The sequence below is a fragment of the Hyperolius riggenbachi genome, chromosome 1 (assembly GCF_040937935.1).
Source record: "Hyperolius riggenbachi isolate aHypRig1 chromosome 1, aHypRig1.pri, whole genome shotgun sequence".
NCBI lineage: Eukaryota > Metazoa > Chordata > Amphibia > Anura > Hyperoliidae > Hyperolius > Hyperolius riggenbachi.
In genome coordinates this window covers 392,981,426-393,004,103 of record NC_090646.1, presented here as the reverse complement: position 1 = coordinate 393,004,103, position 22,678 = coordinate 392,981,426, and the positions used below count along the sequence as shown (strand labels likewise).

At 43.2% G+C, this 22,678-nt stretch overlaps 1 protein-coding gene across 2 annotated transcripts in view; it reads right to left on the bottom strand.

Moving 5' to 3' along the window:
- The window catches only part of TEK (TEK receptor tyrosine kinase), a 142,952-nt gene that overhangs the window by 67,212 nt on the left and 53,062 nt on the right, over window positions 1–22,678 (bottom strand). For both annotated transcript variants that reach the window (XM_068234601.1, XM_068234608.1), the window contains exons 4-6: window positions 18,233–18,385; window positions 13,987–14,118; window positions 10,007–10,147 (exon numbers count right to left, since the gene is read on the bottom strand). In XM_068234601.1, the coding sequence (XP_068090702.1) occupies window positions 10,007–10,147; window positions 13,987–14,118; window positions 18,233–18,385 (426 nt within the window). The remainder of the gene's footprint in view (window positions 1–10,006; window positions 10,148–13,986; window positions 14,119–18,232; window positions 18,386–22,678) is intronic.

Genomic DNA, 22,678 nt, shown 5'->3' with positions numbered 1-22,678 from the left:
GCAGCACCGCCGTCCGACTGACATCCGCGCACTTCCGCAATCCTCCACGCGACCTGTAGCTCCTCCCCAACCGGTTTCGTCCACGTGACTTTCTCAAGGGGTCAAAAGTCACGGGCTACGGCGCTTCCCTTTACTGCTATCGCGCAACACGCCCACCAGCTTTCTGCGCCTGCGCCTGCCCGCTTCACAATTTTTACATATCAAAGCAGCATAAAAATCATTTTCTGCCATACATAATATTTGATAAAACCCTACACATTGCATATAACTGTGGATTTATTTCATATACTTCACAGATTGAAAACACATCATTTATCCCTCATCCATACTACATTCATACTTAAAGAGGAACTCTCCCTAATCTGTAGCTATAAAACAATTCATATTATATTCCATATTCAGGCCTTCTGGATGCATAGTCCTTAGCAACAGTATCCATTTCGTTTCTCGCTTTAACAGCTCTCTCTCCCTATCTATTCCTCTCCAATGATTATTTATACTTTCCACTACACAATATTTCAGACCAGAACAATCCTTTCCATGGGATTCTAAAAAATGTGAAGGTACCCTATGATCTTTATGTCCTTTTTGGATTTTATGCACATGTTCATATAATCTACGTTTAAACGACCTTGTAGTCTGACCTATATACTGAAGCCCACAGGGGCACTCCAGCATATAAATCACATATTCAGTAATACAACTGCAGGGATCCCTTATTTTATAAATTTCACCCGTGCTATTGGATCTAAAATGGTCTTGAAAAAGCTTAGAGCTTTTTGTATTTCTACATCCGTAGCAATTCAAACATTTAGCAAAACCCTTTTGTCCCGATTTTTTCTCTATTGGTTTATTATTAACACTCTTAGTAAGTCTATCCTTAATATTAGGTGCCTTTCTAAATATCATTTCTGGTCTCTCAGGAAGCTTACTACCCAGAGTCTATCCATCTTCAGAATCCCCCAATGTTTGTCCAGGATGTGTTTCATATTCTGATGCTGTGCATTGTATTGGGTAATCATAGGGCAAAAAAACTTTTTTCCTTTTTCCTTTCTATGTTCGCCCCCCTTCTGTAATAATAATTTCCTATCCATTTCCAAAACATCCTTCCTTTGCTTTTCCAAAAAATCAGTATCATAACCCTTTTCCTTAAATCTATCAGTTAGGATCATGCTCTGTTCCAAAAAATCTTGTTCAAGAGTAGCATTCCTCCTAATCCTACAATATTGGTGTTTAGGGATATTTTTTATCCAGGGGTCATGGTGGCAGCTGGACACCGGAATAAAACTATTCCTATCTGTTTTTTTTTTTTTAAAAAAGTACGTGTGTTCAACGGTGTGCCCTCCTTGTACACTGTAACATCCAAAAAATCCACCTCACTCTGACTATATTGACAAGTGAATTTTAAATTAAGGGAATTGTCATTAATACTATCTATAAAGTTATTCAAGGAGATCTCAGTACCTTACCACAAAAAGAATGCATCATCTATAAATCTTCTCCAACACTTTAATTCAGGCCATCTATTACCCAAAATTGTTATCTTTTCCCATTCTGACATAAAAATATTTGCTAGACTGGGTGCAAATTTTGCCCACGCCTTTACACTGTAAATAAAAATTATTCCCGAACCAGAAAAAATTGTGTTCCAAAGCAAACCATATGCACTTCTGTAAAAAATCCACCTGTTCTGGTTCCAACATCCCATCTTCTTCTAAAGCTAAATTAATAGCCTGCATCACTTCTTTATGTCCTATAACAGTGTACAATGACGCGACATCTACTGTTACTAAAAAAATTTGATCTGTTATTCTCAAAGTTTCCAAGATATTCAAAAAATGGCCCGTATCTTTTAAAAAACATGGTGTGTTCCTTACTAAGGGCTGCAAATAAAAATCGATATACTCACCCAATCTCGCCGAGAGTGAACCCACCCCACTGACAATGGGTCTCCCCGGTGGCTTTTGCATGTTCTTATGAACCTTGGGTAGGTAATATATAGTTGCAATTCTTGGGGTTTTGGGTACCAGATATTCCCTCTCCTTCTCTGTCAAAATGCCTCCTCTTACTCCTTCTTCAATTAGCATATTCAGAGCCCCCTTAAATCTCATTGTGGGGTCACCTTTTAAAAGTTTATATGTAGCCTCATCCTCTAATAATCTATGCAATTCCATTAAATAATCTGATTTATCCAGTAGAACAATCCCACCCCCCTTATCCGCTGGCTTCAGTACAATATCCCCTCTTTTGGTCATGGATTTCAGGGCAATGTCTATATATTTAGGTCTATACACCTTCTTCACTGTAAGATCTCTTAAATCATCCATCACAAGCTTCTCAAACACCTCCACACATCCATTATTCTGCAGAACAGGATTGAATAATGACTTATTGGATAATCCAGAATGTACAATCAAATCCATATCTGGTTCTCCCCCAGTCTTAGTCTTATTTTGATTACAAAAAATTTCTTTATATTCAACTTTCTCATGAAACATTTGAAATCAATCATCATGTCCACTTTATCACATTTCTTTGGGGGTGCATATTTTAGGCCCAAATCTAATAACTTAAGCTCTTGTGGAGTGAGTTGTACTGAACTCAAATTGTATATCCCTTCCCCTATATTTCTCTCATCTTTTTGGTCTTTTCTCCTATTTCTTCCCCCTCGCTTTCCTCTAAATCGTTACTCAGATATGTCTAAAGATCTACAAGGCTATTTAAAAAGATTAGATGAGGAGGTAAAAAGGAAGAAACAGCGTAAATTTATTCGAGACCTCACAGATTATCATAATAGGAATGTATTTAAGTCGCAGGCCCCTCAAAAAATAGACCATAAATCAGAGCTGTCATCTGGAGAAGAAAAGGACAAACCTAACCAAGGGAAAAAGATAGAGGAAAAGGGGTAGGACAAAGAGAGGAGATGAGAATATTACCCCAAAAGCCGGGGAGACAGGAAGGGGGTTTTGCACCTTTAGGGGCCCGTCCAAAACAACAACCCTTTAATGGGAATATGAACAGGGGATTGGGACCACCCAGACAACAATATTATCCCCACAGAGAATTTAATAGGCCCCGGACCCCAAAATGGAATCAGTACGAGAGGGGGAAATGGATGAAGCCTTTTCATCAAGCTTCACCCAGAAATGGATGGGATAGAGATGGATGGAAGCAGGTACAGTATAGGAAGCCAGGGAGCCCTCCAAAGAATAGGGGGTGGAAGCCTAAATTTCACATCCCCATTAACAATAGATTTTCTCCCCTAGAGCAGGCCATAGCAGACTTGCAGAAAGAACAAGAATCCTTGGATAGAGGGGGTGAGGGAACAAGTAATGGTTGCCTTTTTCAGGTAAATCACAAGGAACCATACAAGGTGGAAAACAAACAGACATTGATAACCGAACATACGCATACCCCCAAAAAACGTCCAGCAGACGATTTAGAGGAAAGCGAGGGGGAAGAAATAGGAGAAAAGACCAAAAAGATGAGAGAAATATAGGGGAAGGGATATACAATTTGAGTTCGGTACAACTCACTCCACAAGAGCTTAAGTTATTAGATTTGGGCCTAAAATATGCACCCCCAAAGGAATGTGATAAAGTGGACATGATGATTGATTTCAAATGTTTCATGAGAAAGTTGAATATAAAGAAATTTTTTTGTAATCAAAATAAGACTAAGAGTGGGGGAGAACCAGATATGGATTTGATTGTACATTCTGGATTATCCAATAAGTCATTATTCAATCCTGTTCTGCAGAATAATGGATGTGTGGAGGTGTTTGAGAAGCTTGTGATGGATGATTTAAGAGATCTTACAGTGAAGAAGGTGTATAGACCTAAATATATAGACATTGCCCTGAAATCCATGACCAAAAGAGGGGATATTGTACTGAAGCCAGCGGATAAGGGGGGTGGGATTGTTCTACTGGATAAATCAGATTATTTAATGGAATTGCATAGATTATTAGAGAATCAGAATCAGAATCAGAAACTTTATTTCGCCAAGCACGACTGGGTCGTGCCCGGAATTGGGCTTGGCACGTACAGGGTACTGATACACGATATACAGTGTTTACAGATACAGGACAGGGCATGCAGTAGGAACAGAACATTATACAGAATACAGAACATTTTATAACTTTTATGCAGAGGGAGACAATGTGGCATAATTACAATACAAAAAAACATCCGAAAGGTACGCTTGAGCTGAAGCGGCGTCTATGTGCAGGGTGCTTCAGTGCGTCATGGTATTGTGGGGTGGGGATGGGCATTTCCACGGAGAGAGTTCAGGAGGTTGACAGCCGAGGGAAAGAAACTGTTCTTATGTCTAGAGGTCCTGGTGTAGATGGATCGGAACCGGAGCTTCCGGCACGAGGGGAGCCGATTAAAGAAGCGGTAGCCTGGGTGCGAGGGGTCGTTGGCGATCTTTAATGCTCTGGTGTTCAGCCTGGAGTGGTAGAGGAGGTCCAGAGTTGGAAGGGATCTCCCGATGATCCTCTCTGCAGATTTGATGACCCTCTGCAGTTTGAGCTTGTCGCTGGCGGAGGAGCTGGCGTACCAGACCAGGATGGACGAGCATAGGACGGATTCGATCGTGGCGGAGTAAAAATTTGTCAGGAGTTTTTGGGCCATACCGAACTTTTTCAGTTGGCGGAGAAAGAAAAGTCTCTGCTGGGCTTTCCTCTGTGTTGAGGCAGTGTTGGTGTTCCACCTCAGGTCATTGGAGATAGTTGTGCCCAGGAGGCGGACACTGGGGACTCTTTCCACTTCCATGCCATCAATGTGGATTGCAGGCCTGGAAGAGGCGCGCCTCCTGAAATCAACGATCATCTCCACCGTTTTTGCTGTGTTTAGGACCAAACCGTTCTCTCTGCACCAGCGGCATATGCTTTCGACCTGGTGGCGGTACGCCTTCTCATCGTTTTTGGTGATGAGACCTACAATGGTCGTGTCATCGGCAAATTTGATTACTTTTACCGAGTCTGACGTGGATTTGCAGTTGTTCGTATACAGAGAGAACAGAAACGGCGACAGGACGCAGCCTTGTGGGGCCCCTGTGTTGGTGATCCTAGGTTGTGAGGAGATGGTGCCTAACCTGACAACCTGGGACCTGTTGGTGAGGAAGTCCGTGATCCACAGGCGAAGGATGGGGTGGACTCCTAGCGCAGCGAGATTGTCTTGAAGTATTTTAGAGCTGATGGTATTGAATGCTGAGCTGAAGTCCAGTAGGAGGATCCTGGCGTAGGAGTCCGGCCCATCCAGGTGATCATAGACGTGCTCCAAGCAGATGTTGATGGCGTCATCTGTGGACCTGTTCGCTCTGTACGCGAATTGGTGCGGGTCCAGCAGTCCCTCAGTAGAGTGCTTAAGGAGGGGTAGCACCATGCTTTCAAAAGCTTTCATGATCACGGATGTAAGTGCCACGGGCCTGAAGTTGTTGAGGTCGAGGATGCCCTGCTTTTTGGGGACAGGGATAATGGCAGACCTCTTGAAGCACGCGGGAACTTTGCCTTCCTGGAGGGACCTTGTGAAGATGGAAGAGAGGGTGGTAGCGAGCTGGCGAGCACAGGTTTTCAGGCAGGCTGGTGACACTCCGTCCGGGCCTGAGGCTTTCCTAGCATTTAACCTTAGCAAGTGTTTCAGTACATCCGCCTCCCTCACTGACGGTGGGGGTGAGTGAGGGCTCAGGGCTACAGTGGCAGATTGTGCAGGGGGCTGTGGGAGTCCTGCAAGTGCTGGCTGGTTCTCGAATCTGCAGTAGAAGTCGCTGAGACTCTCGGCAAGCTCAGTGCTCGGTGTGGCATGCTGAGGGGGGGGCTTGTAGTTGGTGGCAGCCTTCAGTCCTTTCCACACGGCTCGTGGGTCGTTTGAGGAGAGGTTCTGTTCCAGCTTTTCTGCGTAGCACTTCTTTGAGGATGAGGATGAGGCTACATATAAACTTTTAAAAGGTGACCCCACAATGAGATTTAAGGGGGCTCTGAATATGCTAATTGAAGGAGTAAGAGGAGGCATTTTGACAGAGAAGGAGAGGGAATATCTGGTACCCAAAACCCCAAGAATTGCAACTATATATTACCTACCCAAGGTTCATAAGAACATGCAAAAGCCACCGGGGAGACCCATTGTCAGTGGGGTGGGTTCACTCTCGGCGAGATTGGGTGAGTATATCGATTTTTATTTGCAGCCCTTAGTAAGGAACACGCCATGTTTTTTAAAAGATACGGGCCATTTTTTGAATATCTTGGAAACTTTGAGAATAACAGGTCAAATTTTTTTAGTAACAGTAGACGTCGCGTCATTGTACACTGTTATAGGACATAAAGAAGGGATGCAGGCTATTAATTTAGCTTTAGAAGAAGATGGGATGTTGGAACCAGAACAGGTGGATTTTTTACAGAAGTGCATATGGTTTGCTTTGGAACACAATTTTTTCTGGTTCGGGAATAATTTTTATTTACAGTGTAAAGGCGTGGGCAAAATTTGCACCCAGTCTAGCAAATATTTTTATGTCAGAATGGGAAAAGATAACAATTTTGGGTAATAGATGGCCTGAATTAAAGTGTTGGAGAAGATTTATAGATGATGCATTCTTTTTGTGGCAAGGTACTGAGATCTCCTTGAATAACTTTATAGATAGTATTAATGACAATTCCCTTAATTTAAAATTCACTTGTCAATATAGTCAGAGTGAGGTGGATTTTTTGGATGTTACAGTGTACAAGGAGGGCACACCGTTGAACACACGTACTTTTAAAAAAAAAAAAACAGATAGGAATAGTTTTATTCCGGTGTCCAGCTGCCACCATGACCCCTGGATAAAAAATATCCCTAAACACCAATATTGTAGGATTAGGAGGAATGCTACTCTTGAACAAGATTTTTTGGAACAGAGCATGATCCTAACTGATAGATTTAAGGAAAAGGGTTATGATACTGATTTTTTGGAAAAGCAAAAGAAGGATGTTTTGGAAATGGATAGGAAATTATTATTACAGAAGGGGGGCGAACATAGAAAGGAAAAAGGAAAAAAGTTTTTTTGCCCTATGATTACCCAATACAATGCACAGCATCAGGATATGAAACACATCCTGGACAAACATTGGGGGATTCTGAAGATGGATAGACTCTGGGTAGTAAGCTTCCTGAGAGACCAGAAATGATATTTAGAAAGGCACCTAATATTAAGGATAGACTTACTAAGAGTGTGATTAATGAACCAATAGAGAAAAAATCGGGACAAAAGGGTTTTGCTAAATGTTTGAATTGCTACGGATGTAGAAATACAAAAAGCTCTAAGCTTTTTCAAGATCATTTTAGATCCAATAGCACGGGTGAAATTTATAAAATAAGGGATCCCTGCAGTTGTAATACTGAATATGTGATTTATATGCTGGAGTGCCCCTGTGGGCTTCAGTATATAGGTCAGACTACAAGGTCGTATAAACGTAGATTATATGAACATGTGCATAAAATCCAAAAAGGACATAAAGATCATAGGGTACCTTCACATTTTTTAGAATCCCATGGAAAGGATTGTTCTGGTCTGAAATATTGTGTAGTGGAAAGTATAAATAATCATTGGAGAGGAATAGATAGGGAGAGAGAGCTGTTAAAGCGAGAAACGAAATGGATACTGTTGCTAAGGACTATACATCCAGAAGGCCTGAATATGGAATATAATATGAACTGTTTTATAGCTACAGATTAGGGAGAGTTCCTCTTTAAGTATGAATGTAGTATGGATGAGGGATAAATGATGTGTTTTCAATCTGTGAAGTATATGAAATAAATCCACAGTTATATGCAATGTGTAGGGTTTTATCAAATATTATGTATGGCAGAAAATGATTTTTATGCTGCTTTGATATGTAAAAATTGTGAAGCGGGCAGGCGCAGGCGCAGAAAGCTGGTGGGCGTGTTGCGCGATAGCAGTAAAGGGAAGCGCCGTAGCCCGTGACTTTTGACCCCATGAGAAAGTCACGTGGACGAAACCGGTTGGGGAGGAGCTACAGGTTGCGTGGAGGATTGCGGAAGTGCGCGGATGTCAGTCGGACGGCGGTGCTGCGTGGAGTGAACAGCCGGACGCTGCCCGCTAACTTTCCAAAACTGCGCTTACTTGTATGCCTGTAATAGACATACATATGTGACACGTGAGTGTAACAAATTGTTTTTAATGCAATAAATTTTAAGAAGTGAACTGGATTACGCTATGTGGAGCGTGTTTTATGTTTTTTATACATGAGGATTTGTGGAGGCGTTTGAGAAGAGCCCATATATGACCAGACGGGCTGGTGTTTTTTGACTACACGCATATGATCATTTAATATGATCCAAAGAGCTGGTGAGTGACCTCACAAGCGGTGTGGTGGTGGATTGAGAAGATCTTTGTTTACTGTGAACAGATTGGGAATTTGACTGCGCTGATCATCAGAGTTTCTGTTAGACATTTGCAAATTGACATTGGGCATCAATTTAGATCGGCAGCAAATTTGAGGACTGAGAGGTGTGTATGTGGAATTGCGCACAGAACTTTTATATATATATATATATATATATATATATATATATATATATATATATATATATATATATATAAATATATATATATATATATATATATATATATATATATATATATATATATATATATATCAGGAGTAGTTCATATTATAATGCAAGTCAGTGGCAATGCAAAAAATTTGTATAAAAATGTGCAATTTGCACAAAAATTTACATGATTTTCATCTACATTTACATGCAAATTAACTTAATTGGTATTAACAGGAAAAGTCCCAATACAAAATTGTGCATACGGACACATATAAAAAAATTGCAAAAAAAAATGCTGAAAAGTTTGTACAAGAATGCAGAATTGAGCTTGTGTAAAATACAGAATCATGCATGTGGAAAATGGCACACATAAAATGCTGTGTAGGGGTATGGAGGCTGACATTTTAATTTCCTTGTACACAATGCCAGTTGCCTGGAACACCTGCTGATCTTTCTGGAATCAACATTGTCTGAATCACACACCTGAAACAAGCACGCAGCTAATCCTGTCAGACTTCAATCAGAAACCTCTGATCTGCATGCTTGTTCAGGGTCTATAGTTAAAGGTGTTTGACACAGAGGGTCAGCAGGACAGCCAGGAAATAGCATTGCTTCAAATGAAATTAATATGGCAACCTCCATATCCTTCTCACTTAAAGTGTCCTTTAAGCCAAGTACAGATTTTAGGGCACAGTCATTGGGCATGCATATTTTCTCACCTTTACTCATCTGCTCGAAGGTTTGAAAGAACATTTAATTTAGCATTTAGCAAGAATTTATTTGTATGCAATTGTATAGTATAACATTTTTATTAGCACTTTACAGAGTATATTCAATGGTTCATGTTCTGTCACCAACTGTGTTCCAAAGTAGAAGATAATCTAATATTATAGTCTAAGGCTGGGATGTCAAACCAGTCCTTGGAGGACCAAGGTCCTCACACAATTTTGACACCTCTCAAATGAATTGATAGGTCTGAATCAGGAAAGGTGTGGTCCATCAGGTAGAACACATTCCTCTCTTTCTCAATCTATCCTAAACACTGGCATGGATCTGGCCCTCCAGGCCTGGAGTTCCACACCTGTGGCCTAAGGCCAATTTTGAGGGGAACCTTAGTGGAAATTGCTCGAGACTGAAGTTTGGACACCGCCATAGGTGCCCATTCAAATATAAGGAACAGTTGGAAATGTGGGCACCCACTATTTGTCACCGTACTTTGCCTTGTGGGTAACCCCACCTCCCAATATTTATTGGGCATCACAGGCATCCAAATTTCCAAATATTCCTGATACTTGAATAGGCATAAAAAATGCAGCTTAGAAAAGACATGAGAAAAAAAAATGCCTTTGTAGCAATATATCTTATTATGTACAGTAGAAGGCAATAAAAACATTGTGGATTTTCTGGACTGAAGTGAGGTATTGTTTATTTCATGGAATGTCAATGCATTGTACCTTCTTCACATGTAAGACCTTTCCAGCCAGTAGCACATGAGCAGCCGTAAGGGTCCATCAGACAGAACATATGCCCTGCGCAGGTCTCTTTTTCTCCTAAGGTCTCTGTACAGGTCGTGCCAAATCTGTGCTCGCTGCAGGCTGAAAAGAAAATGTAACATAGTGTCAGTGCTGATTTGTGATATTTCTATAGTAGTTGTCTAATGTTACATTTATGGTAGAGGCAACTTAAAGGACCACTATCGCAAAAAAAGTGTAAAATTTAAAATAAATGTAAACACATACAGATAAGAAGTAAGTATCTTTCAGAGTAAAATGAGCCATAAATAACGTTTCTCCTATGTTGCTGTCACTTACAGTAGGTAGTAAAAATCTGACCGAACCGACAGGTTTTGGATCAGTTCAATTCCTCATGGGGGATTCTCAGCTTTGCCTTTATTCTTCAAAAAGACACTCCCTGAAAAGGATTTATACAAAGATGCTGTCCTACCTCCCTGCTCTACACTTTTTTGGCAGTTGGATGGAGCAACTGCCATTTACTAAGTGCTTTTGAAAATAAAGAAAACACTGTGAATCCCCCATGAGGAGATGAGCTGGTCTAAAACCTGTCCGTTCTGTTAGTTTTCTACTACCTACTGTAAGTCACAGCAACATAGGAGAAAAGTAATTTATAGCACATTTTACTCTGGGAAAAAGTATTTATTATTTGTATACTATATGTTTACATGTACTATAAATTTTACAATTTTCACAACAGTGGCTCTTTAAAGAGAACCTGAGGTGAGAATGATATGGAAATTGCCATAATTATTTCCTTTTAAACAATACCAACTGCCTGGCAGTCCTGGTGATCTTCTAGCATCAGTAGTGTCATAGGCACAACCCTGAAGCAAGCATGTGGATAATCCAATCAGACTTTAGTCAGAACACCTGACCGGCATGCTTGTTCAGGGTCCATGGCTAAAAGTATTAGAGGCGGAGGATCAGCAAGCAACTTGAAATGTTTTAAAACTGAATAAATGCCAGCCTCATATCACTCCCACCTAGATTTCCTTTAACAGAGTACTGTAGGGGGGAAAAGAGTTGAACTTACGGTAGCTATGAGTGTCAACATATTTCTACATCGTGCTTAAAGGAGTACTGTTGGGGGTAGGGGGGAAAGAGTTGAACTCACCTAGGGCTTCTAATGGTCCCCCGCAGGCATCCTGTGCCTGCACAGCCACTCACCGATGTTCCGGTCCCCGCCGCTGGTTCACTTCCAGAATTTGCGACTTTGAAGCCACAAAACCACTGTGCCTGATGCTCCCGCTGACCTCACCGGGAGCGTACCGTGCAGGTGCAGACAATACTGTGACTACGCAGTATGCTCCCGGTGACATCAGCAGGAGCGAGGGCGCGGCCATGCAGATGCAGTGGTTTTGTGACTTTAAAGTCGCAAATTCCAGAAGTGAACCGGTGTCGGGGACCGGAGCATCGGTGAGTGGCTGTGCAGGCACAGGACATCTGCAGGGGACCATTAGAAGCCTCAGGTAAGTTTAACTCTTTTTTTTTCCCGCTACCCCCAACAGTACTCCTTTAAGCACGATGTAGAAATATGTTGACACTCATACAACGTGCTGTAGGGCTGATTTATTAAGAAAGAAACTGGAGCAAAAATGAAGCAGATACCAACTGCAGCCAGTCAGAATCCTTGTTTCACTTGAACAGCTAAAGCAGCGCAGCTTAGTTTGAGCAGCTACAGGACACGACAGGGCTCAGGGCGGGAGTAAAGGAACGGCAACTAAATACAAGGGGTAAGTTAGAAGCACATGCTACACAGCCGGTAGCGTGCGCTCAGGATTTTAACCCGCGCTGCTCAAACTAAGCAGCTTAGTGAATCAAGCCCAATTAATTGCACGTGTAATACAGATAATAATTAGAACATTAGTAGAAAAGAAAAAAGTCTCAAATTGTTTTCCAGTATAGGAAAAGTAAAAAAAAAACTTGAGTTGTTATCTATGCAAAAGAGCTTCTCTGAGCTAGTCAACTAATTGGTCAAACTCAGTCCTGTTTTCTGAAGAGCTTAACCACTTGCCGACCGCACGCTTATACCGTGCGTCGGCAAAGTGGCAGCTGCAGGACCAGCGACGCAGTACTGCGTCGCCAGCTGCAGGCTGATTAATCAGGAAGCAGCCGCTCGTGCGAGCGGCTGCTTCCTGTCAATTCACGGCGGGGGGCTCCGTGAATAGCCTGCGGGCCGCCGATGGCGGCTCGCAGGCTAAATGTAAACACAAGCGGAAATAATCCGCTTTGTTTACATTTGTACGGCGCTGCTGCGCAGCAGCGCCGTAAGGCAGATCGGCGATCCCCGGCCAATCAGCGGCCGGGGATCGCCGCCATGTGACAGGGGACGTCCTGTCACTGGCTGCACAGGACGGATAGCGTCCTGTGCAGCCCAGATCTCCCGGGGGAGCAGGTAGGAGAGGGAGGGGGGAGAATGTCGCCGCGGAGGGGGGCTTTGAGGTGCCCCCCCCCGCAACATGCCTGCAGGTAGGAGCGATCAGACCCCCCCTGCACATCATCCCCATAGGGGGAAAAAAAGGGGGGCGATCTGATCGCTCTGTGTGGCCGCGGATCTGTGCTGGGGGCTGCACAGCCCACCCAGCACAGATCCAAACAAACAGCGCTGGTCCTTAAGGGGGGGTAAAGGGTGGGTCCTCAAGTGGTTAAACAGACAAGAAACTTGCAGAACACTCCAACCCATGTACAAGTGATTGACAGCGGCGCTCGCGCAGGCGCAGTAGAGGCCGACCTTGCGAGGTCAGCCTCTGCACCAGCAGGGACCCCAGGCGGCTGAGAGCGAAGCTGCAGTGAGAGACATGTCAGCTGCAAGGGGCTGGAGAAAGTCCGCGGTAAGTAGAGCTTGCATAGCGTAATTTGGCTGACATTTCCTTTAAGAAATCACTAAATAGTGCAGTTTCCTTCTTAAACTGTTAGGAATAGGAGTTATAAAGGTTTCTGAGACAGTGCAGTGTGTGAGGGAAATGGCAGTTGCTGAGATAACCAATACATCTGTTGTATTGCATCAATGTCCAGCACTGGAAGGGTTGAAGGACAACTGAAGTAAGAAGAATATGGAGGCTGTCATATTTTTTCCATTTAAAACAATACTCGTTGCCGAGCAAGCCCTGCTGGTCTATTTGGCTGCAGTAGTGTGTGAATCATACCAGAAACAAGCATGTCAGAAACACCTGATCTGCTGCATACTTGTTCAGGGTCTATTGCTAGAAATATTAGAGGCAGAAGAACAGCAGGATAGCCAGGCAACTAGTATTGCTTAAAAGGAAATAAATATGGCAGCCTCCATTTACCTCTCGTTTCAGTTGTCCTTGAAGCACAGAACAGTTTCAAAGGACACCTGGCAGCAGGGGGAGGAGCACATCACAAATCATGCCTAGACTGCACTGCACAAGCTGTGTAGAAGTGCTATTAAGCACTTCTTAATTTGCGGCAGTTTAGGGATGGATTTGCACTTTTCTTAACTGTAGTGCAGTTCTAGAAATTCACATTAAACTGCCGGTATTAACTAGGAATTAAGAATGTTCTAATCATGCAAAACAGTTCCCCCTGCTGGTTAGAACTGTTTAAGAAGAAAAAAAACTGCTTTGATAAATCTGACCCATTAGCTGTGCTTTGTTTTACAGCTTGAAATACAGAGTATGGATTCTAAACTGCAAATGTGAACTTTAAAGCAATGTTATAAATAAAGCTATATAACTGAAAATAAAAATATGAGACTCTTTTCTTCGCTACTACTGTTCTATTTATGATCAGCACTACGCATACGATTCATTATCTGATGATAAGTTCATTTTTTTCACTGCAGATTTGCTTTAAACCATATTGAATACTTGAGGCATCTGCTGTACTTTCCTTCAGTTTTATTTAGCCTGATCACTTAGTACCAGTTTGTTTTTCTGAGGACGATTAACCACTGTTACCCATTTCACATGATGTCCCCATGAAGCCTGGAGGGCAGATGCATTCTCCGGTGTCCTCATGGCACACTCCACCATTATGGCACTCTGGACATGTTTTGTCGCACTGCGATCCCCACTTTTGAGCTTCACATCCTGTGAAATATAAGCAAGCATCCATCATATGTCAAACAGTGAAAATATTAACCATTTGTTTCTTATTTCTGAGGTCACATTCGCTATTATTATTTTGCAGCACTTTACAGACTAAATAGTCTTGTCACTAACTGTTCTTTCCAGGGGCTCACAATCTAATCCCTGCCTAGTCATGTTTCCGTCGTATCCTAGGGTCAATATTAGGGGAAGCCAATTCATTTATCTGTATGTTTTTGGGTTGTGGGAGGAAACTTGAGTGCTGGAGGAAACCCACAAAGACAACATACAAATAGTATAGTGTCCTGGATAGGATTCAAACCAAGAACCCAACGATGGAAGGCAAGAGTGCTATCTACTACGCCACCTAATTTGCTTAATCAATTATATTACACTTTGGTCTTTGCTGGCTAATGGCTATAGTGCAACGTGGAAATTTAGTGGCAAATTGGCAATTACATACTCTAGTCCAGTCAGTTTTAACACATATACTGTATAAGGTAATCTAAAAATAGCTTACAATGCATGTCCTTCTGTGACAAAAGGTGTTTTAGTTAAAGGCAAACTCCAAAAATGCATAAACATTTTAAAGAAAACCTGAACTGAAAATTAAAAGTCAAAATAACCATACACAGGTCATGCTTACCTCCCATGTAGTCTACTCCTCAATCTCTTTCTCCTGTCCCATGTCCTGGTTGTCCACTGTGATCAATGGAATTCTCAGTCCTCCATTTTGAAAATGGCCGTTACCCCATAACAGCTTCCTGGTCAGCACACTGTTAAACTGTAACATCACCCACTTGAGCCATAGGGAAACATGGACAATACCTGGCACATCAGTTGTCCTCTCAGCTATAACTGACAGCAACTGATATATTTCAGTTCTGACAAAATGTTGTCAGAACTGGAAGGGATCATTGTCAGAAGAAAATGGTGAGCCTCTGAGAGGGACTGATGGCAAGGTAACTATGTAATGTTCATTTGAAGTTACCTCATGTGTTTATTTTAAATAATTTTACTCAGTTCAGGTTCCCTTTAAATGTTGCCAGTTATTAATTTAACACTGCACTCTTCTGACAGAACTCTGATGTACTTCCTGGGTTCTTTTGAAGATAGAGCTGGCTTTAGAGCCACAACCCTGAGTGCTCCTACAACCAACAGGACCATTGTGCTCTTAATTTTCTATGCAGGGGCGTAACTACAAATTATGGGGCCGCCTCCCAGCAAAGCTTTAAGAGGGCCTCCCAACATTCCCCTCCCCCCCCCTCGTCTCTCGCCTACCTCTGCTGATCCTCACAGCCTGGGGGCCCATCTCACAAGGGTCATAAAACAAGTGTGGACATCATAATCTTTACACCCATTAGAAGTGTAGCCACAACACATCTGATTTGAAGGATGGGCCCTTCATAGGAGGGGGGGGGGAAGTAGAAATTAGGGTCCCGTTACAGCTCTCCCCCCCCCCCCCCCTTCCTCAGTCACAGGAGCTGCTCCCTTCTAGTTATGCCCCTGCTTCTATGCCATGTCTTGCTCTTCTTTCAGGCCCTAGTACTCCTCCAGACTGCTCAGTAAAAAGAAAATTATGTTGGTATAATACTGCATTTCAAATTCACTAAGATTTCCATACATGTGGAGCTTGGAACGGAGCTTGGTAATATACCGAAAAATGTTGCTTTGATTCACTAAGCCCTACTCGGTGATGTAAAAGTCTCAGCAGTGCAGTAGGTCTCTGCAGCAAGCTGTGATTTTTCTCCTATAACTGATCTGCATAAGCCGTTCTGGCATTCTGTGACTACTAGAGAGTAAAAATCTTACTGCATCCCTTTATAAGTGCATGCATACCACTAGCATGCTCCCTTCTGTGTATCAGTATATAGATCTGCACATCTTAAGGGATACAGAAAAGCTGGCCATACACTAGGCCGATTCCCTGCCGATCGACAGCAGATTCGATCACTGGGATCGAATCTGCTGTCAAATCGTTAACGTTAACGCTAAATTTCGATCTATTTCATACCGAAATAGATCGGTCCTGTCCATCGCTCCGTGTGGGAAATTACTGTCGATCGCCCGCGGGTAGGGAGTGCGTCGCTAGCGCCGTTCGAGTGCCCGATGACCAACGCAATACAGCTGCAATAAATTACCTGATCCGGCAGGCGCGTATCCCCCCGGTCACCGCTGCTCTGTCTCCGCGCTAGGCTCCGGATCCAGCAGGCTTCACCTCTTCCTGTCCCGGCAGGAAGTTTAAACAGTAGAGGAGGCTCTACTGTTTAAACTTCCCCCAGACAGGAAGAAGTGCAGCCTGCTGGATCCGGAGACCAGACCAGAGCGGAGAAGAAGACAGCGGAGACCTGGGGAGTCGCACCAGCCGGAGCAGGTAATGTATGCGGGGGTGGGGAGCGGCGGCAGCACCACCACCTGCACCACAGATTGTAAACGGTTTCAGGCTGAAATCGATTCACAATCTGTTTGCAGTAAAGGCAGCCATACGATCCCTCTCTGATCAGATTCGATCAGAGAGGGATCTATCTGTTGGTCGAATCTGATGGCAAATCGACCAGTGTATGGCCACCTTTGAATGTCCATTTCTCCTGCTCTTTGTTTGTTTTCTCATGTCCCGCCCATCAATGCAGCGGATAAAATGGGGTGAGTAGCAGTAGGCAGAGGCTCTTCTTATTGGCTGTCTGCTTTAGTCTGTTAATTCTACCACATGCTGATTGCTAGTTACTGGTTAGAGCGGGTCTTGAATACCAAACATTTTTATTTGTTTTACCAAATAAACTAATCTTTGTGAATTATCATTTACTGAGGTATTTACTGTACAAGTCGGTAATTTACCTCAATAGTCAGTAATTTTACATTTCTATATGATACGCCTAAGTGAAATGATGTTTTGCAAGGTCTTTGGAAAAAATCCGCTGTTTTTTTACATTACCGAATGCGGTAATGCTTAGTGTATTGAAGACTGTGTGATGTTGCTGTCATTTGGCACTGTCACATCTATCACTACTGCTGTCTTGTGGTCAGTGGCATAGGGTTCACCATAGCAGCCATAGTGGCATGGAGACCTGCGACATGGGGCCCTGGTTTGCAGAGTAAGCTAACGGAGCACTGGACTGGAAATTACATACCTCTCTGGGCTCCTCTGACGAGATCTTTCTCCCTCCTAATGTCAGAGACTTTATTATGACTACAATACCCTCTCTCGTCTTTAGAAGGTACTGTAATCATAGAGACTCTGACACTAGGAGGAAGGAAGATCCTGAGTGGAGCCTGTAGAGGTATGTAACGCCCATCCGTATGGAGGGGATTGGGGCTACTCTGACTACCTATACTTGAGCATTGGCAATACTCTACTTTCAGCTTTATGGTGACAATTTTCCAGTACAGTTGTTTATTTTCCTCCATCATCAGCCTAGCCCTCTCTGAATTCTCTTCTTATGTTTTTTTTTCTTGTCACCTAAACCTAACATCTCTCCTAATATTAACCCCTTCCTGATGCCTAACCATAACAGTCCCTTCTTCAACATTTATCTAATTCTAATGCCTAATCCTTCCCTAAAGTTAACATTTTCCTCATTCCTACCCCAAACCTCCTGAAAAATTAACAATTTCCTGATATCTAGCTCTCTATCTCTAACCACAAAAGACAACTTTTCCCAGAATCCTTTCTATGCCCCCTTACCTTCCTACAATTACCCCAACTCACTTTAGGTCATCTTCAGGTGAATGGTCAATGGTTTCACTATTCAGTGGCTGAAATGCGATGCCAAAATGACGCACCTAACAACAATAAACTGCTGCAGTGGGAAGAACATTAATAACCATCATTATGAACTAATATGAGTCAGGTGAGAGTTGTAAATCTAGAATTTCTACATTACTTATGATATCACTGCTGAATGTCTTGTGACATTATATGATTGCTCCACAGTAAGTTTTGAGACCTCTGGAAAATGCCAAGTACTGAAGTTTTACACAAAAATAAATAAGGGTAGGGTATTACTAAAATAAATATTCTTTCATCCTTAGTTGTTATTTCATACTCAGACTGTTGCTCAGTGAGCAGTGTGGAGTCATGTATTACCTGTATAAAAGTCAAACAAGGCAAACAACTTACGTCTCACAATCAGCCTGGTGATGGCATTAGTAAAATGGGTGCCTCCAATGTAGCGAACAACATAGACGCTTGCATCCTTGGGCTGAACATTTGTAATGGTATGTTCTAATAGCTGTGGTACTTCATGCTTTGGTACAGTGTGAAAAAAGGTATCTAAATACAGAGATGGAAAGTGGGTTAGTTAATAAGGAGATTTATTTTGATTGTAAACTTTTCACTTCTACAAAATTTCCTATAGATGGCAGTCAAAAGCAAGGAAACATTACTTCAAAAAATGTTTTTGGCAAATCCTGTACGCCAAATTGCTTAGATATGTATGCAGTATTCGCATACATAGCAGAAGTTAAAGAGACACTGAAGCGGAAAAAAAAATATATGATATAGTGAATTGGTTGTGTACTATGAATAATTACTAGAAGATTAGCAGCAAAGAAAATATTCTCATACTTTTATTTTCAGGTATATAGTGTTTTTTCTAACATTGCATTATCCTATAATATGTGCAGATTACACAACACTCAGCATTCAAAATGAGTCTTTCAGAGCAGTCTGTGAAGTAATGAACTCTCCTCTGGCCGAGGAAAAGTAAACAGTTCAATTACAGTTGAGATAATAAAAGTCAGATAACAGCCCTCTCCACGACTAACTTAGTCGGAGAGCTTAATAGCTTTTTTGCATAGAGATAACAACTGGAGTTTCTCAACTCTTCCTGTACTGGAAACAATTAGACTGATGTATCTGATCTTAATGTTTTATTTCTTAGCTGTACTACACATACAAATCATAATATCATAATTTTTTTTTCCGCTTCAGTGTCTCTTTAATAGGAAAGACAGGGAAGCCCCTAAAGAAGCTTTTCTCAATATTTTTACCCTGGAGGAAACCCTTCAAATCAATTTCAGATTTCAGGGAACCAGTGCATTAACCTCCTGGGCGATAATCCCGAGCTGAGCTTGGGGTAAGCCACCGCGAAGGATTTCTCAGGCCCTAGTGTGCCGATTTGCATATTTTTTGTTACACGCAGCTAGCACTTTGCTAGCTGCATGTACATGCCGATCGCCGGCATGGCAGCGCTAAGGGGTGGATCGGGACTCCCTCCGACGCCATGACGTGGATGACGTCGATGATGTCATCCCGACCGTCGCCATGGTGACAGGGAAGCCAAACAGGAAATCCCATTCTGGGGGGATGCCGCTGCACAGTGGCTATCATGTAGCTAGCGCTAGGCCAGCTACACGATTAAAAAATTGTATTTTTTTTTAAAAGTGCTGCGGCGCCCCCTGGCAATATTATTGTATCGCCCAGGAGGTTAACATGGGGATGTGGGATTTATTTTATAGTAGAATTGGTCATTAAAACACACTATATTATTGTTGCACAACAATGAGAGGAAAGGACTGGCACTAGACATCAACAGCAAGGCACAGGTCCGCTTCACCGGATTCTGTATACGTTACATGCACGTGCAACTCAGAACAAAGCACTATATTGATATAGAGGAGAAAAATAGAGGCACTGAGCTTGCAAAAGATATACCTTTAATCCACGGTGGGAAGACACATCAGTGTATACAGTGGGGGTGAGGGAGGCCTGACAGCTGTTTCGCTTTAAAACAAAGCTTCCTCAGAGGCCAAAGAAAAGAAAGGGTTCTTTTCTTTGGCCTCTGAGGAAGCTTTGTTTTAAAGCGAAACAGCTGTCAGGCCTCCCTCACCCCCACTGTATACCCTGATGTGTCTTCCCACCGTGGATTAAAGGTATATCTTTTGCAAGCTCAGTGCCTCTATTTTTCTCCTCGATAACACTATATTATTGTAATGGTCCCCATCCTATGTTTCTCCTTTAATGGACAACCATTTTGTGCCCTCCATTATTGCACTCCCCATTATAGTTGCCCTGTGTTTGGGTTTTCTCTCTTTCCTCTTCATCTGTTGTGCACACATCCTTAACCTCCTTGGCGGTTAATTTTTTTCCAAATTGGCAAAAATCCTTTTTTTTAAAAAAAAAATTTTTTGTTTCATGTAAAGCTACCAGAGTGGTAGCTACATGAAACACCACTAGAGGGCGCATGTGGCCCTCTAGTGCGATCGTCGCCGGCATCTATAGCAAACAGGGGAACGCGTATATAACGCGTTCCCCTGTTTGGCTTCTCCTGTCGCCATGGCGATGATCGGGATGACGTCATGGACGTCAGCCGACGTCCTGACGTCAGGCACACCCGATCCAGCCCATAGTGCTGCCCGGAAATCATTGGTCCGGGCAGCGCAGGGCTCTGGCGGGGGGGCCCTCTTTCGCCGCTGCGTGCGGCCGATCGCCGCAGAGCGGTGGCGATCAAGCTGTGCGCGCGGCTAGCAAAGTGCTGGCTGCGCGCACAGCACTTTACAGAATAAAAATCGCCCCACCAGGGGCTGAGATCTCCCCCTGCGCGGCATAGCCCGAGCTCAGCTCGGGCTTACCGCCAGGGAGGTTAAGGTGGCCACTAACGGTCCAATTTCTAGCGAAAAATCGTTTGAGCGATCAGAAATTCTGATTGGATGAAAAATCGTTCACTACACCATCAACTAACCAATCTTTGCTTCCTATCTATCACGACCACCAAGAAAATCCAAATTTTCGTTTGACGAAAATTCATTCGGGCGACATTTTTTTCACTCGTTCATAATCGATTGTGTCCACCAATGGAGATTATTTACAACCAATCCGATCAGAATTTCTGATCGCTCGAACGATTTTTCGCTAGAAATTGGACCGTTAGTGGCCAGCTTTAGTCTGTTATCCCACATGCCACATTGTATTCATCACTAATGTAATGCTGGGGATACACGGTACATTTTGTACCATGTATCGAGCCGCACGATAGATTGCGGCGCGTCCCCGCTCGTTCCTGCATGCGGCCGGGTTGATTCCCGCTCGTACCCGCTGGCGGTTTCTTATCTTCCGCTCGTTTCTTCTATTGTCCTGCCCGCCGGTATCAAGCGCGGAATCGATCCAGCGGGGTATCGGACACGTCGGAAATTATCAATCAAGCCATCAGCGGCTTGATTGATAAAAAAAACGCACCGTGTATGCCCAGCATAATGTGTTATAACAGTCCCATGGTCATTGTACCAGCGAATAACAAGTAGAGAAGCTAGAATTCACGATGAGCAGAAAATGAGTGAGGAGGACATTGAGAAGTTAGGGATATCATTTTGAAACTTTCCTCAACCTGCAAGCTGAGGCAGCTCACCTCTAAGTGGAAAAATGCCAGGAGCCCCTGCAAAGTCCTCATGGAACCCTGGGGTTCCCTGAGAAAGATTGCCCCAAAGAGTGGCCAGAGGCAGCACATTTTTAAATGCTGTCAGAAACTTCAATAACTGAATAAGAGCTTATTTAGTGGATTGCTGGATCAGCAGACATAGAAGATGGCATATGCTGGTAGTGAAATGAAACTGGCACATGAAGTAATCACTATTTCTTCACCAAACAGGGATATGTAGTTATGACAAAGGGTGAAGGGGGCTTCAGAATGAGGGCTCTTAACATTGTTTCTATTGAAGGAACCACAGTCAGATTTAATATTATAGGAAATAAAGTGGTGTAAAAATAAAACTTACACTGTTAGAATAGATAGCAGAAGTTATAGCAGAGTAGCAGGAAAAATGTGTAAAAAAAACCTGACCATTTGTGCCATAAAAAACATGTTTTGTAAGTTAGCCATGCCCCTTTTTGAAAAACTACCATGGCTATTTTCTGCCTTTGCAAAGATTGCTAGGAGATTGTGTCACCTGTGCTAGGAAAGGCTTCACAGTGTGGCCTGAGAGGTACTCTGCTTCTACCTGTAACACTGAGCCAGCCTGCCATACAGAGGAGAGGCGAAGAGAAAAGTAGTTAAGTGCCAGCCACAGTATGTTGCATTCTAGAGCTGTCACAATGCTGCTTTCCCGCTGCTTAACTGCTTGCCGACCGCGTCACGCCGATGGGCATGGCCGCCGCGGCAGCCCCAGGACCGCCTAACGCCGATCGGCCTAAAGTCCTGGGGCAGCAGTTTGCAGGAGATCACACGCAGGATGCGCGTGCATCTCCTGCTCGGGGGGGCAGAGCTCCACCCCGCCTTCAGTCTCCGAGACTGTTAGATGGCGAAACCGCTGTCTATTTACATGTACAGCGCTGTGATCAGCGCTGTACTGGGGACAGCCATGTGACACAGCTGTCCCCCTGGGGCACATGAGAGCGATCATAGGCAGAAGCGATCAGACCCCACCAACAGTGAGCTCTGTTGGTGGGGGAAAAGGGGGGGGGGATGACTCGTGTACTGTGTTGTGCGGCCCTGCAGCTTGGCCTTAAAGCTGCAGTGGCCAATTTTGATAAAAATAGCCTGGTCTTTAGGGGGTTTACCACTGTGGTCCTCAAGTGGTTAATGAAGCAGTCAACCATTGTTGCATTGAGTAAAAAAATAGAAGGAGAATA